We start from the raw sequence: 16,724 nt of genomic DNA, 5'->3' as shown, positions 1-16,724 counted from the left end.
GATGAAAGACAATAGATGGCCTGTCCAAATAACAAATTGGATCCCATAAGATCATAAATGGGCAACAGGGAAGATGAAAATTCAGTGAGACTAGTTTTATTTGAGCAAAGATGAAAGCAGCAGCATGGGATAATGGAAAGAGCACTAGACTTGAAGTCAAGAGACTTGGGCTTGATTCCTCAGTCCAACACTAGCAGGCTCATACCAAGCCAGTCCCTCTCTCTTCAAATTCTGGTTTACCTCCTATAAAATGTGTAGGATTATACAAGTGGGACAGTGGAGAGAGAACTCTTGGCCCTGAGTCCAGAATACCTGAGTTCAAATCTAACCCTAGACACTTAACTAGTTCCATGGACAAATTATTTAACCTCTGTCTGCCTCAGTTTCCTCAACTGTAAAATGGAAATAATAATGATAGCCCTAATAGAGTGGTTGAGAACATGTGTAAAGTGCTTATCATAACTGTCTGGCTCATAGAAGATGCTTGATAAATGCTTATTCTCTCCCACACACATACACACCAATAAGTATTTAAAGCATTATTATAAGAAAAGGGGGGAAAGGAATAAACATTTCTACACTTGCATATATATTTCTGTATACATATACTTGTGTATTTATAAACCTTGTAAATCTTCATATAGCATATGTTACATTAATGTAATTTGTAGATTTTGATATGGACTAGCTCAGCACTTTTGTCATAAGTGATGTCTGCTTCAGATGTAGTTTATATAGAATATAGATATTAGTTTGAGTCTCATGCAAGGCAATGTTCATCTTCCACTTCAATCTAATACAGCAAGAGTTGTGTTTATTTTGAGAGGCAAGTGAATGAGCTAGGTGGTTTTCTGAACCCTCCTGATAACTCATGGATTCCACAATATTGAGAACTAGGGTTCTCACCTAGACTTAGTCATCATTCCCTTTAAAAAATTACTCCTTTGGTAAGATTAATCCATGTTCTCAATTTCAGCACACATGAATGAACAGGGCCTTTTCTTAATCAACCCCAAAACAAAGGAAAATAAATATCTTTTCTTATTAGATTGTCATTCTGTAATATCTCTTAAAATTTACTTAGGAATGACTTGGGGTCATATAAAAGAAAATAAATTGGAAGGTAAGTGGTTTTAAGCACTAATAATATAACTTCCTCAGTTCAAATTTCTTTTTTTTAAAGGCTACTATTATTAAAAATGAAATATACAGGAAATGATCCTTCTGAGACTAGAAGTTTTGGAACAATTTTTGTGCCTTTCAGTCTTCACTGAGCATGTTCATACTATAATTCCCTAGTGCCTTTTCTTCATCTTTTTTTTCTTCTTTCTCATTATTAGCACTAATTTTTTATGGATTTCTTTTCTTTGTTCTATTATTCGTTAATGGTTTAGTGTGTTCCAATGCTCTTTTAAGAAGAACCTTTCAGATAGAGTGCATTAGAAAGTCATGATAAATAAAACCTATATTTAAAAGAATCCTTAACCAGAAAACCAAAACAAATAATGCCATTGAGTACTGTCATTTGAACAGTGGCTTCTTTAAGAAGCATTGCTAAGAAAGTAGGAAAATAGTTTTATAAACTTACCTGACCTCTTTGGAATTTTATTGGCTTATCTGATTTGTATAAAAGTCTAACACCAGAGTCACCTCTTTCTCCATAAAGACACAGATAAACTGCAGATGTGGTTTCTGCTTCCTTCAACTGGCCAGTGTAGACATAAACATGGTATCTCACTACTATTAAGCCAAAATAGAAAGAAGACAAAAACAATTCCTTAGTAATTCATACAAATTGAAGAAAATGTGTGAGAGACTTTGTCTATATTCTCAAGCTTCTATAAAAGCACTGTGTATACAGATTCCTGATCAGAAGTTCCCTAATCCTCATAATATAGCTGAATTAAAACAAATTTAAAATATAAGTAGAAACAACTTTATAAATAAGTCTCTATATATTGATTAATGTATAGAGAAAAGAAAGTCCTGAATCATTAACCTAATTGACATCTTATTACATTTATTACATTGGATATTTTATTTTTTACATAAGAAAAATGCCCACTGTATTTACATCTTAAAAAAAGAATGAATAAATAAGCAGATAGATGATAGATAACATGGTACTTTTTTCAATCTTCTAAAAGTGAGGGTGGCAATTAGGTAGTCTAGTGGATAGAGTACTCAGGGAAACCTAAATTCAAATACAGCCTCAGACACCCCCTACCTATATGACCTGGGACAAGTCACTTAGCCTTATCTGCCTCAGTTTCCTCAGACATAAAATGAGCTGGAGAAGGAAATGGAAAACATGGCAAACCACTCCAGTATCTTTGCCAAGAAAAATCCAAATGAGGTTACAAAGAGTTGGGCTCAACTGAAGCGACTGAACAACAGCAATAAAAGTGAGTTATATGATTGTTATATGAACTGCTTAAAGTTTACCATGATTTTAGTTCAAATAAGGAATGACCTAAGAGCATGGTGACCCACTTGAGGTATGAAAAGTCATGTCATGACTGGAATCATTATAGCCTCCAACCCCCATCTTCACCACTGCTTCTAATGGATAAAGTTCAACATGCAGGAATTCTAATTAGCTCTAATCCCAGAATGGCCAGTAACCCAGGCATGATCCATGGAACATCTACTTCTCACCGTATACTACTTTTGACTTGAAACAGAAATAACCATCTTCCTCACTGAGACAACTAATATGCATCTAACTATTTCTGTAATCAATGAAAATAGCCACAGAATACTGAACATTCCACAGGTATTGATCATGTTTAATAACGCACTTGGAAACAACGCTTTTCCATCTTCTTCTACAGGCAGCTCACAGACAATGTCTCCATCTCCTTGGATTCTAGATAAACACTTGTTTGCTGCAAAATTGAGGGTCTTCCCACTCTTTAAATGCTTCATTTTCACCTGAAATTTTAGGGGAAACAAAGAAACAAATACAAGTTTAGTAAGCTTCTAAGATTTCTTCTAGATAAAAACTCTAGTACTATACAATCATGCCTTCCTCAGTAAATGCTCCTGTGATCCTATTCTACAATGACCTAAGGTAGCTTTCAGCCACTGGGGAAAAGTCATATACAGCAAGAAAACCAACAAGGTTTTCTTAGGGACCTAAAAAAGACACCTGGCTTCAAGGCACTGTAAATGTAGATGGCCATGTGTATGAATATGCATTATTCTGCCTATTTCCCCCTTCCATGTCCCCCCCCCAAATAAGGGGGAGTGTTTCCACATTATCATAAGAAAAAGAAGATGCTCTTTACAACCCAAATACCAATTGGATTTTTAAAAAGTATATAATAAATTCTACACTTTACTTTTAAAACTGTCCTGCTTATCTGGACTTCCTTCTGAACTTCTTTTCCTTTTCTTCTGCACAAAGTAAAATATATTTAATGGCTATATTTTTAAGGAATAACTATTATTATCCTTAGGAGGTAGGTTATAGGTGGCTTAATGGACAAAACACTGGATCTGGCATTGGGAAAACATTTGTTCAAATCCAGTCTCAGACATTACTAGGTGTATGAACCTGCACAAGACACTTAACCTCTATTTGCCTTGATCCACTGGACAGGGAAATGACAAATATAAAAAAATAATAAAAAAAATGACACTCCAATATCTCTGCCAAGAAAACCCCATGGACAATACTGGCATGTTCTGCTTCTCAAGGTCACAAAGAGTCAGACACAACTGCACAATAACATTGTTAACCTCAAGCCCTATTTAAACTGAGAATATTTTTTTAAACTTGTAAACAAATATAATCAATCAAAATGAATCCATATGGTGACCATGTCCAAAAAAGTAATATAGTAGCAGGGGATCAGGAACTAGATTTAAATATCTAAGAGAGGGGACAGATAAAAAGAAGCATGACTTCCTCTCTTAGATAGAACTATACAAGGGAAGGTGAGAGATTTGATCAAGATCAAGAGCTGAAAGGTAAGGAGGAAATCACCTTCAGTCTCTGGTTTCTGGTTTCTTCTCTTGATAGATATTATCCTGATCCTCTTAGCACATTAGATGAATAAGAAGTTCAGTTTCTTTTGGATTAATAAGATCTATTTATTCTTTTTAGTATTTAGGAATGGTAGGTTTAGGGTAGAGGGAAAATTAGGAAATCCCTAATTTCTATTTTAATCTAAATTCCCCTTAGGGGTTGTGGTCTGGGGACCTGAGTCCCTAGTGAGATTGTGGAGTCAAACTGTTGGATTTTCCTGATATAGAAGGATTTACAGTTATTGAAGAGATCAAATGAAAATCTTCTTGGGTGGATAGTCTCTTATCTTCCCCAAAGGGAAAAAAGTCTCTATCCACTACTGAGGAGGGATAGCTAATCTAATTTTCTTCAGATAAAATGAAGGATCACAACAGGTTGAGCTCAGTAAGATGCTCCTCTCTCTTCAAGTTCAAAAGAGAGAAGAACCCTCTCCTCAACTGCTGATCTCCTTTTCTTGGCTAGAGGTTCTAGCCCCATCCCCCGATGACAGCAGAATTCTATCCTCTTTCTTCCTAGTGTTTTTACAAATCTAGTCCTTGCAATACAGTCTGTAGCTCTCTCATCCACAGTATATCTCTTCCTGAGCCATGTCCTGAGAATCCCTCCATCAGAAGATAGATGACATTCTTCATTACAGACCTTCAAGAAAAGTAATTACCCATTATACTGTCTAGCAAAGTTGTTTATCTTCATAAGTTATCTTTGTCTAAATTGTTCTCTTGGTTCGGCTCACTTCACTCTACATCAGTTCATATAAATCAAGGTTCTCTGGAGTTGTGATTTGTCATTTCTTATGACTCATTAGTATTGCATTACATTCACATACCACGATGTGATCTGTCAATTATCTAAGAGACAACTTAAGATAAACCTTACATTGTTTTTTTTCTTTTCTTTTCCTTCTTTTTTTTTACTTCCCCTCTTCAGGATTAAATACTTTATTTTCCTTGCCACTATTTCTCCCCCAGCATTATCATTCCTAGGAACGCCCTCCCTATCTCTTTTTTTTTCCCTACTGAATTTGATTTGTTTCTACACAAAACTGTGTGCACATCTGTGTCTTTTCAATATGTCAAGGCTGCCCTCTTGATTCTCTTGATCCATCTCTACAATTTCCCTTCTCAAGGAACTGTCATCTCTCCCCTTCCTCCTTTTCATCCTTTTTTAATGCACTGTCTTCTACCATTAGAAGGTAATCACTTTACAGCAGGGACAATCTTTTTTTCTGCTTATATTTGTCTTCCTAGCATTTAGCACAGTGCCTAGAACATAATAAGTGCTTTAAGGAAAAGCTTCTTCACTTGGCTTGCCTTCAACCTTCTTCCATTTGAGGTAAAAGAAAGATTCCATGGGGTATGCTGGAGCCAACTCTGAATGGCTTGGGAGAACTGATTGTTCAATTTTTGTGGTGAATATTTGACTTACAACTCAGCAAATTCTATAAAGTAGGGTTTTATTTATTAATTGATTAGACTTGAGAAATTGGTAGAAATTTTTTTAATGCTATAGATTAAAATTTTAAATGTGTTGGAAATACACATTTTTCCAAAGAAAGCCATTTACTAACATTAACATACCTCTGCAGGTCTAATTTTTACTTCCTGAAGTCCTATTTCCATGCTTCTATGTCCTTCTCACTTACCTCTCTGATAAGAAATGGCAAGTTCCCCCCTTTTTCTTCTAATTTCTATGCTAGTGCATTCCTTTTTTTTTAACCCTTTCCTTTCTTCTCTTCAAACCCTCAGAATAGAACCAATCTACCTCCAGGATTTGTTTGTTTCTTTTTTTCTTATTTAACTCCCTCAATACCTTTGAAGACAGCAAGGTTCTGAAAAGACTTTCCTCTTCCTTATTAGTATAGTAGAACTACTTCATCAAACAGTTCTTTTCAATTGCATAAATTACTTCTCTAGGTTTCTCTGGAATTTTGTTTGAATTTTAAAATTCCTACTCACATCTGGACATCAGAGATGCCTGAAAGTCCTATTAAAAAAATCTGTTTTTTTCTGTTATAGGATTATGCTCAGTTTTGCAAGCTTTTATTCTTGGTAGTGAGTTATTAATTTTCTTTTGTAATATTGTATTCCAAGATTTCTTTTCATTTACACTTTAATTTGACAAGTCTAGGGTGATTTTGACTTTGGCCCCTTGTAATATGAGCTCCACCTTTCTGGATTCTTGAAGTAGTTTAGTTTTTCTTGAATATTGGAAGCTCTATATTATGACATTACTGGTATGTTTTCTTTTAGAGTTTCTTTCTGGAGGTCTTTGGCGAATTCTTTCCACCTTTACTTTGCACTCGTATTTAAATAAATGTGGTACTTTTCATTTGGGATTTCTTGAAATATGCTTTTTTTAAGTGTGGTTTTTCAGAGAACCTAACAATTCTTAAAATATGTCTTCTTGACCTGTTTTCCAGGTTTTTTATATCAGATATTTGATATTTTTTCAGCCTTTTGATTTTGTTCTAATACTTCTTGCTGTCTTATTGAGTCATCAATTTATTTTGGAGGAAGTTTTGGTAATTTTAGATGCTAGCTTATATTTTCTTTGATTTGCTAATCTCAGTAATTTTAGAAACTGAATAGGCACTTCCCTCCATGACCAGCCTCTACTTGCTTCTCTGGCTGGGGTGATCTCACCCTGGATTCCCAGTTCTATTCTGATCTTCAGCTCCTGGAGCTTATCCTGCTCCAGATCTTTGAGACTGAGAAACATCTTCAGGGCTTCCTTTGGCTTCTTAGAACAAGAACTGGGAACCTCAGAACCTCTGATTATGGAATGTCCCATTGCCAATCGATGCTGTCACTATTCACTGAGGCTATCAGGGTTTTCAATGACCCCACTTTGGGACTTTCTTACTACTCTGCTACTTTCTTAAGGAGGCTATTCTCTCTTGCTGACTTGGAGCACAGAGTTTTTGTAAGCCACATGTGTCCCTAGAAGTCTCTGCTCACCCAGAAGACTAACTTGTGCTAGTAAGAAGTCTTCATTTCCTAATGCCCTCAGGCTTCTTCTTGCTAAATTATTTCAAGGAATCATGTACTCTAGTTTTTTTTTTTTTCATTAGCTGTCTATGCCATTCTTAAATCTAGTGCAAACTTCAGGGTTTTGCTAGTGTCATTATACTTTTGTTCAGGCAGACATTATCATCATCATTGCTAACATTTATATAACACTTATTCTTTGTCAGGCAAAGAATCTTAGCATGCTTTACAGCATGCTAATTGCTATACATTGCAATACAATTACATTGCCACACAATATATTATTATTATCATCATATTTCATCCTCACAACAACCCTGTGAAGTAAGAGCTATCATTATCCTCATTTTACAGAGGGAAAAGAGGTAGACAAGGGCTAAGTCACTTGCCCATTATTACCCAGCTGGCAAATGTCTGAGGTCAGATTTGACCACAGATCTTCCCTACAACAAGCATGGCTTTCTTTCCACCGTGCCTCCTCAGCTGTATCCTGGCCAGAAATACCTCCCAAACAGTTTCAATTCATGGTGCTATTTGGATATTGTCATTCCCCAGGCTAGAACTCTATATGGCATCCAAACATTGCCAACTAATATACTATAAGATTGTTGCCCAACTTACTAAGCATACTAAACTACAGACTATCTTATATTTTAGATGGTCATTAGATTATGACTTCATTGAGGTCAGGAATTTGCTTTTGCCTCTTTTTTTATCCCCAGCACTTAGTACAGTAGCATGGGAGGCACTTAATAAATATTTACTGAATGATATGCAGGTAATAGAATAAGTGATATAGCTGCATCTTGTCACTAGCCCACAGCAGATCTTTTCATGAAATGGGTATTTATTTGTCATATAAAAAATGACAATGGCCCTGTGGTTAAAGAGGCTTGAGAATCAGAAAGACCTGGATTTAGTCCCACTTCTGGTCTATACTATCTGGGTGACTCTAGGAAAGTCACCAAAACTCTCAGAGTTTTAGACTATAAATCACAGAAAAAACATTGATCTGCATTGATAGAAGAAGTTTATCACCAGTAGCACCCTATGTCAATGAAATGAATCATAGGTCTAGTTCCTACACTTCTATTTATATTTAAATATGTTTATATATACACATATATTCATATATACAAAAGTGCATATTATATGTACACACATATGAAATCATAGCTTCTTATTCTATTTTTTCCCTAAATACTTAGTCCAGGACCTCCTTATTATACTGAGGTAATCTGGTGTTCTCAAAGGCTATATTACTGCAATACAAGTTCTGTTTGGTTTTACCGAGTTGAGAAAGTATTGAATATGATCTTTATGATTGACTGTACATCTAATTATCTGTGGACCAACACAGGCTCCAACTGGTTTACCATAGAGGTAGCCAACATCTATGGACAAATCAGCTCATGAAACCACTGTTTGGAGGAAAGAAAAAGTTGTTACCTTTAGTGGCAAAAGGAGATTGCATGCAGACAAAGGAAACTACTGTGTATCCTTGAAGTAAGAGAGAGCATGAAGCAGTTACTTTAAAGAGTAAGATGTCTTGGGTTCAATTCCCAACTTGGCTACCTGCTCCAAGTATAAACACCAAGCTCCTTAATTTCTTTGGACTCTGGTATGCTCTACAGAAAATGGAGAAATTAGGACTAGATGATTTCTAAGATCTCTTCCAACTCTAAGTCTAGAATACTTTGATTCTAATGTGAAAAGATATGTTCCATTATGCAGAAATTCACAATACTGCTATTACAAAAGTAAGGAACAAATTAGAAGTATGAACTCAAGAGATTTGTGTTAATTGAATTTTCTAGGAGCATATGCAGTATTGCTGCAGTAAGATACAATTATCAAAAAAAAAATGAAAGAGTGGGAGTTCAATACAAAAGATTAGGGAAAACCTGTGTTAACCAAGGAAAGTACGTCACATCATCTCTTTCCACTAGTTAATATTATAAAGACAAGATAGGTCTGGCAGGAAATTTGTGGTATTTCACTGAAATTATTATGAGACAATGGCAAATTATTATTTCCTTTAGAAAAATTCATTTAATAACAAACTAAAGGGGGAAAATGTAATCCATTAAAACAAGGTAAACTTGAAAAACTATGCTTTGCTTTTATTTTTGAGTCAAAATCTAGATGTTTTTGCCTTCTATTAAAAAGATTTCCCCCAAAAGTTCTGGGGTTGAAGATATTATTAATTTAAACTTTACTGAAATATTTTCAGAAGAAGAGGGAGAATAGAAATGCCTGGTGCTTATTTAGCATTTCTCCTCTGAAAGTTGTTTACAAGTATGTCATCTTGTCACAACAACCTCAATTAATCATTATCCCAATTGTGCAGATGAGGAATCTGAGTAAGAAAGACATGACCAGGGTCCCCAGAGCTGGTCCAGTATTCAGGAAACAAAGATCTCAGGTAACCAAATAAACATGTTTTCTGAGTGTTCTCTGTGTTCAGAACACTAGAAAAGGTCTCATTGATGGATAAAGAAAAAGAAGATAAATTTGCTGCCCTTAAGGCATTTAGAATCTGTTTGTGAAGAGGAAATAAACATGGATCACAACATAAGACCAATTATAGAACAGCATGACAGTAAAAACAAATTAATATAAGATAATGTAACGATCAATGTAGGAGGTTACCAATAACTTAAGAGCTTAGCAAGGCTCTATGGTAGCCACTGAAGATACAAAAATAGACTTGACATAGACCTCAATCTCAAGATGCTTAAAACCTAATAGAGAAGAATGACAGTAAAGTGTTGATGATCCCATGATTTCATCAATATAAATATAATTATAATAATCATGAAGAGTTATATAGAGTTTACTATGTACCAGACACTGCTAAGCATTTTGCAATTATTATCTCATTTGGTCCTTACAACAATCCTGGGAGGCAGGTGCTATTATCATTCCTATTTTGCAGATGACAAACCTGAGACAGACAGAAAATTAGTGATTTTGTAGAGACACATAGCTAGTAAGTATCTGGTACTAGATTTGAACACAGGTCTTCCTGACTCCAGATCCAACACTCTCTATTTTTGAGACATAGCTGTCTCATATTCCCTTTTACCAGAACAACTCATCCATAACCAACCTACAGATTGCCATCTGATGTACTTTTTGTCTACAGCCTGCCATAACTTTTCCAGAGAACATCATGCTGGAGAGATTCCTTTAGGTATTTTGTGGATATCAATGCAAACCTCAGGGATTGTTCATACAGTTAAACCTCACTTTTTCTACATGGCTGACCCACCTCCTTTCCCACTTGACACCTTTCACTTTGTCTTTATGAAAAAATTAATGAATGACTGAAGCTATTAAGTATTTACTATGTGCAAAGCACTATGCTAAGCTCTGAGCATACACATAGAAAAGTCAGAGAGTACCTGCTCTCGAGGTGCTAATATTCTAAAAGGGAGAGACAACACGTATGGAAGGTTTCCACTGTAAAACACATGGAAAGAGCAGTTGTCTTTAGGGTACACTGACAAAACAAATAATACCTTTTCTTTAACATCATTTCCACTAATAAAATCATAGTAGTTTCCATTGTTGAACCATTTGAAGGCTGCATGGACTTTGGCAGCAAGAACTTCCTTTTTTGAAGTCTTCAATAGATATGGCTATATTAAATGAAGGAGCAGTTGCCAGGCTCAGTCTCCACAGGGATTACTTCCTACAATGATGATTGTAGACACTGGGATAGAGGCACTTTGATTCCTAAGGCTCTTTGGGCTCAGGGTACATCAGCATCTGAAGGAAGAAACTATCAAGGTGGGGATAATAGTGGTTTGACTATATTGACATATTCTACTTTCTGCCATTCCCTTAGCATCCCTTGATTCTTCAGCCAGGTTAACAGTTGACAAGGATGACGAACAGGCACCACTTCTCCAAATTATGTCTGTGAAGGCTAAGTTGAGAGCAGGACTTGTACTGTGAGGGATGCTGTTACTCCCAGAATTCTTGTCTATATGCCTTTTGGAACACTAAACTCCATCCAATACTTTCCTTTTTAGAGGGCTGGACCTAGACTTTGCAACTTGATCCATTTCCTCTCTACAGTTCTAATTGTTCTCAATTTCATGGAACAAGATCCTCCCACAATAGGTACTCCCTGGTGTCCTTTCCTCCATCCTTGACCCTTCAGGTTTTTTTTTTAATATATGTTGTTTTCCCCCATTAGATTTTAAGTTCCTTGAGGGCAACAGTTGTCTTTTTTTTTATTTGTACTCACAGAACTTATCACTGAGTCTGACATATAGTAAGTGCTTAATCATTATTTATTTAATTGAATCTTGGTGACAGATGGTCAGAAGTTAGTGTAGTAATGAGGTATGGTGAAGAAAGTGGGCTCCTTCTCTACAGTGATTTCACCCCTCTTGATGACTGCAGAGTCTGGTATCTCTCAAGGCTCTTGAGTGCAGAGTCCTAGACTTTCTCCATCTGAGTATAAGGAGAGATGAGATGGTCATCATGGTGAAGATGATGTCTCAAATTGCATGGCACGTGCTGTCTCCTGTATCTTTAACAGGATTCTTTCATTCAGTTAGCTTGCCTGTCCCATGAGAATCAGTTGGTTATTTGATCTTTTGTCTACAGGAACCACCTCCCTGGATGATGACTGTGAGATGTGTCTGGAAGCAGGATTAAGTAGCTGGGTGATGTGCTGCTTTAATTGAATTGAATTCAGTATCATTTACTTGAATTCCAGCCAGTCAACTTAACCATTTTCTTATTACCTTCCCAAAAATCATGGCACAAGAGATATAATCCATGAAGGTCTGGAATTCTCACCCTGATATGAAGTTATACAGATGATGAGTCAGTGAGTGCAAACTCACATTCACCTATTGAAATTGCCCCCTACCACAAGAACATTCTTCCAGCCATCTTCTTGCTGGATGTGCTGCCTCATTCTCTAGAAACTCTAATCAATTCAATACTATTATTGCTTCTGTAAAGGGCATATGAATCAACTTCCCCATGGCTCCACTAATTATTGCTGCGATATGCCATACCAAAATAACTTTGGTTACCACTGACCAATTTATTTGTGATATCTCTTGAGAAAAAGGACCATCTCACTTTTGTATTTATTTGAACCCCCTGTGTTTCCCACAGTACTTCAAAAGCATATAGTAAGGGTCTAATAAGTATTTTTTCATTCATTCATATATGCAGGTCATTTTGGTAATATAACATCTAGTCTATTTACAACCACCCGCAAACTCTCATTTTATTTAGTCCAAGAAAGAAGAACTAATAGCAATAGATGGAGGTTTCAGAGAGGCAGATTTGGGTCTGTTGGCTGGAAAAACTGCCTAACAATGCTATCTAAAAGTAGAATTGGCTGCCTTGAGAGCTTGTGAGTTTCCTTCAATGAATGTGAAAGAAAGGATTCTTGTTCTGATATGGGTATATTAAATGGCTTCTGAAGACTCTTCCAATGTAGAGATTTTATGATAGTGTGATTCACCATTGCCCTTTGTATTTGTCATAATATTTATTCTTTAGAGATAGTGACGTTCCATGACTTATTCCTATAGAGTACAGCATAGTCTAAGGAACAGTTTCATCTAGAAGAGGTTTTTGTGACAAGGAATGGCTCAGGATCACTGAAAATATTGCATAATTCTCCACATTCAATTCAACTTAATCTATTTACCTAATCATTTGATTCTAAGCCCATTCATCATCCCATCTATAGTATGTAACTATCTAAAATATAAATACTAACACAATAATTTAATGGGCTATGTATTCTACTAAATACAACAATCATTCTTTATCCCTGTATTTGTCCCTAAATCATTTGTTAGAACTATCTCTTTTAGAACCTGATGAATTTCTTAAAGGGGTATTTCAGCAATGCTGGGGTTTGATTCAATAACTACCAAATCATGTGAACATTGTCATCAGTAGGATTTCAGAGTCTATAAGCAAGCCTTTTCTCCTTTGAACTCTACTAAGGATATCCTACATGGCTGTAGAGAACACCTTTCTCTATGTTTCATGTCCTTGATAAGGAAAATCAGAATCAATGGAGAGTTATTTTTGCTGTAGCCTTTTAAAAGAAATCTCATATAATCATCATATACATGGGAGATTTGTTGGAGGACCTGCCTTATCCCTGGGCAGTATTCAATATATAATAAGAATGGTGAGGAAATATGCAAACACCAATAACTAGAATAAAAGAGAATGAATGGGAAAGAAATATATGGGAGAGATCCAGGTAGAGTGCTGTGAGAACTTTGAGAAGGAAGAAAGCAGAAAAGTAAAGAAAACCTTCAAGTTCAAGTAAGACTTGAAAGAAGAGAGACGCTTCAGACAGAAAGTCTGAATTTTTGAATTTGAGAGAATACACATATGCACTCACACACACATAGAGAGAGAGGAACAAAGAGAAAGTTCAGAAAATGATTTATCTGGTCATGCTAGAACAGGGTACAAGAGATTAGTGTCTAAACAAATGTAATTGTTTGATTGAGACCTGAGTGAAGAGGACAGAGGGCAAATCTATTTCAGAAATAAAGTTCATATGTTCATGAGATAAAGAGGGGAAAGGAAGGAAAAGAATCAAAGGTTATTGCAAGAATATGGAAAGTTGAGGGAGAGAGGTTTAATGAGAAAATTATGAGTCAAGTTTGAATATGAGTTGTCAGTAGTGCATTCAGAAAGAGATATCTAGAAATTATTATTGAAAATGCAACATGAAGGTCTTGTGGCGAGGTTAAGGATAGAGTGGGGATAACTATAGTTTTGATCATTATAACCATGGAAGTGGATGAAATAGTCAATGGAATTGGAATAAAATGAGAAAATAAGAGGGTCAAGGACAGTTGAGGGATCTCTATATTTAACAGATGCAAAAAATATAAGGAGCCAAATAAAGAGAAAAATTACTCAAAATGAAGTAAGTAAGCAAAGGAGGAAAAGGAGGAAATGAATAATCATTCGTGTAGTGCTTGCTAGGTGCCAGGAACCATGCTAAGCATTTTACAAATATTATCTTCTTTGAACTTTACAACAACCTTGAGAGGAAGGTATGCTGTTTATCCCCATTTTGTAGCTGAGGAAATGGAAGCAGGAAGAGAGATTAAGTGACTCGGCCAGGGTCACACAGCTAGTATCTGAGATCAAATTTGAGCTCAGGTCCTCTTGACTCCAGATCTGTCACTCTATTCATTGGTGCGCCTACCTGCCTCTGAACTACAAAGATTCAGTGACTCGGAAGCCAAGAAAGGGAGGACTTTCAGAAGATATTGGTTCACAGGGTCAAATGCTAGAGAAATAATAAATAAAATGAAAAAATATGGCATTAGATTTAGCAATAACGTAGTTATTGGTGATTTGGGGAAAAGCTTTTTAGTGGTTGGGACAAAAGCCATATTGCAAGGGCTAAGAAGTATATTGAGAGGATTTATTTTTTATTCTTTTGAATTATTTCTGTTCTTGAGATGTGAATTAAGGCTCAAACGCTCCCCTCATTTCTTTGTTCCTAGGGAATTAAGAGAAATGGCCCACTGCAAGAATTTTCCATCATAGGCAGATACAAGATAGAGATTATGAAGTTCTATCTAGCTAACCAGCTCACACTGAATATAACCACATGTAGCCCCAAGGAGTACTTCAACTTCTCATTGGGAATCACTACAGGGTCAGTTTTTTTTTTAATTTATTTATTTGGAATATTCTTCCACAGTTACATGATTTATGATTCCCCACCCCCTTGCTACCCCCCTCCTGGAGCTGACAAGCAATTCTAATACATGTAATGAACTTCTCTATTAGTGGCAATGCAGTGATCCTGAACAACTTGAAGGGATCTATGAGAAAGAACACTATCCACATTCAGAGGAAAAACTGTGGAAGTAGAAACACAGAAGAAAAACAACTGCTTTATAACTTTGGTTGAGGGGGGTATGATTGGGGTTATAGACTCTAAATGAACATCCTAGTGCAAACATCAACAACATGGAAATAGATTCTGATCAAATTTTGCATCATCTATGGGAAGGGTGGGGGTAGGGGAGGAAGGGAAAGAATATGATTTTTATAACCAAGGAATAATGTTCTATATTAACTAAATAAAATTTTAAAAAAATCAAAGGTACATATTGAGGGGAAAAAATGTCTCACTATATTTGGGCTAATATGGTATTCAGGAAATTAAACCTTTGTCACAGTGTTTGGTTATAAATTTTTTTCCAGTCTGTTGCTTTCCTTTTAATTTTGGTTGCATTGGTTTTGTTTGTACAAAACCTTTAAAATTCGGTATAATCAAAATCATTCATTTTACATTTTGTAATCTTCTCTATCTCTTGCTTGGTCTGAAATTCCTTCACTTCCCACAGATCTGACAGGTATACTATTCCATGTTCACCTAATTTATTTATGATTTCACCCTTTATATTTAAGTTATTTACCCATTTTGAATTAATTTTGGCATAGGGTGTGAGATATTGATGTAAATCTGGTTTTTCCCACACTGTTTTCTATTTTTCCCAGTAGTTTTTGTCAAATAGTGAGTTCTTTTCCCAAAGGCTGGGATCTTTGGGTTCATTGAATACTAGCTTACTGAAGTCATTTACCCCTAGTCTATTCCATTGATCCACCCTTTTGTCTCTTAGTCAGTACTGTATTGTTTTGATGGCCACTGCTTTATGGTAGTTTAAGATTTGGTACTGCTAGATATACCCAGCAAGAGTCAATTTTGACTTTGAACAACTGTATTTCTCTCCTGGGTAGCTGGGATTTGTACATGAATAACTCACCATCATCAGGAGGTGGGAAAGAGTTGAGAGTTTTGATGGATCACCTCTTCACTGGCTATTCACCAACTAGAGATGTCTTGGGATATCCAAGGGAAGGGCTGAATAATAGGCTCCCAAAATTGACTATTTATAGGTTTGCACAAAAGAACTTCCTGGTCTTTGATCATTGAGAGAGGTCACAAATTAATTAATTTTCTTGTTCATGATAGCCTAAAATTAAACTGATATTTTGATCCAGAAGCCAGTCTCTAAGAATTTTTAATAGCTACCATACTCATGGTGAAGAAATAAAAGCAATAAATTTAAACAACTCTTACCAGTTGTTTGTTGGTAAAGAAGTAAGTGGAAGGGATTAAGATTTTGGGATAAAAGAATGGCTTATTCAAAGGAAGGTAATTTTTTTTTGTTTTTGTCTCTCTTTTTTTGAATAAGTGAAATTTAGGCAGGTCAGTAGATAGAATGCTTAGGGAGGATAGGGAAGGGCAAGTAGAAAGAGATATATTGAAGAAACTAGAAATTTTAAAAGATATATGAGAGTAAGACCATGGAAGAAGAGGAGGGAAGGATCAAGGGCATATATGGAGGAATTAATTTTGGAAAATAGAATGACCTAAATCTCTGAGACTACAGGAAAGGAAGAGGATTTTAAGAAGATAAGAGGAATAAAGGACAGGAACTTAAAAAAAAGGATGCCAGCTTCAATGTTCTCAGTAAAGAAAGAAGTAAAGTCATTCTTGGAGAGAGAAAGTGAGTTGGTACTATGGGAAAGAAGAGTTCAAATCTTATATGAAGTCCTACAAGAGGTATAGAAATTTTACTCAAGATTCACAGAAACAAAGGTGAAAATTTTGAGAAGACAAGCCCTTAGTTCCTACCCTCATACTTTTTCCTATATAACATTGT

The 16,724-nt window shown here is 35.8% G+C and overlaps 1 protein-coding gene across 1 annotated transcript in view; it reads right to left on the bottom strand.

The window, feature by feature from the left end:
• Positions 1–16,724, bottom strand: part of RP1 (RP1 axonemal microtubule associated) — a 375,431-nt gene that overhangs the window by 187,714 nt on the left and 170,993 nt on the right. The window contains exons 19-20 of the mRNA XM_007487226.3: positions 2,802–2,934; positions 1,589–1,740 (exon numbers count right to left, since the gene is read on the bottom strand). Coding sequence (XP_007487288.3) covers positions 1,589–1,740; positions 2,802–2,934 — 285 coding nt within the window. The remainder of the gene's footprint in view (positions 1–1,588; positions 1,741–2,801; positions 2,935–16,724) is intronic.

The sequence above is a fragment of the Monodelphis domestica genome, chromosome 3, assembly GCF_027887165.1.
Source record: "Monodelphis domestica isolate mMonDom1 chromosome 3, mMonDom1.pri, whole genome shotgun sequence".
In the NCBI taxonomy this organism is placed as follows: Eukaryota; Metazoa; Chordata; class Mammalia; order Didelphimorphia; family Didelphidae; genus Monodelphis; species Monodelphis domestica.
The sequence above is the reverse complement of the archived record's forward strand: the minus strand, read 5'-3'. Positions and strand labels throughout refer to the sequence as shown.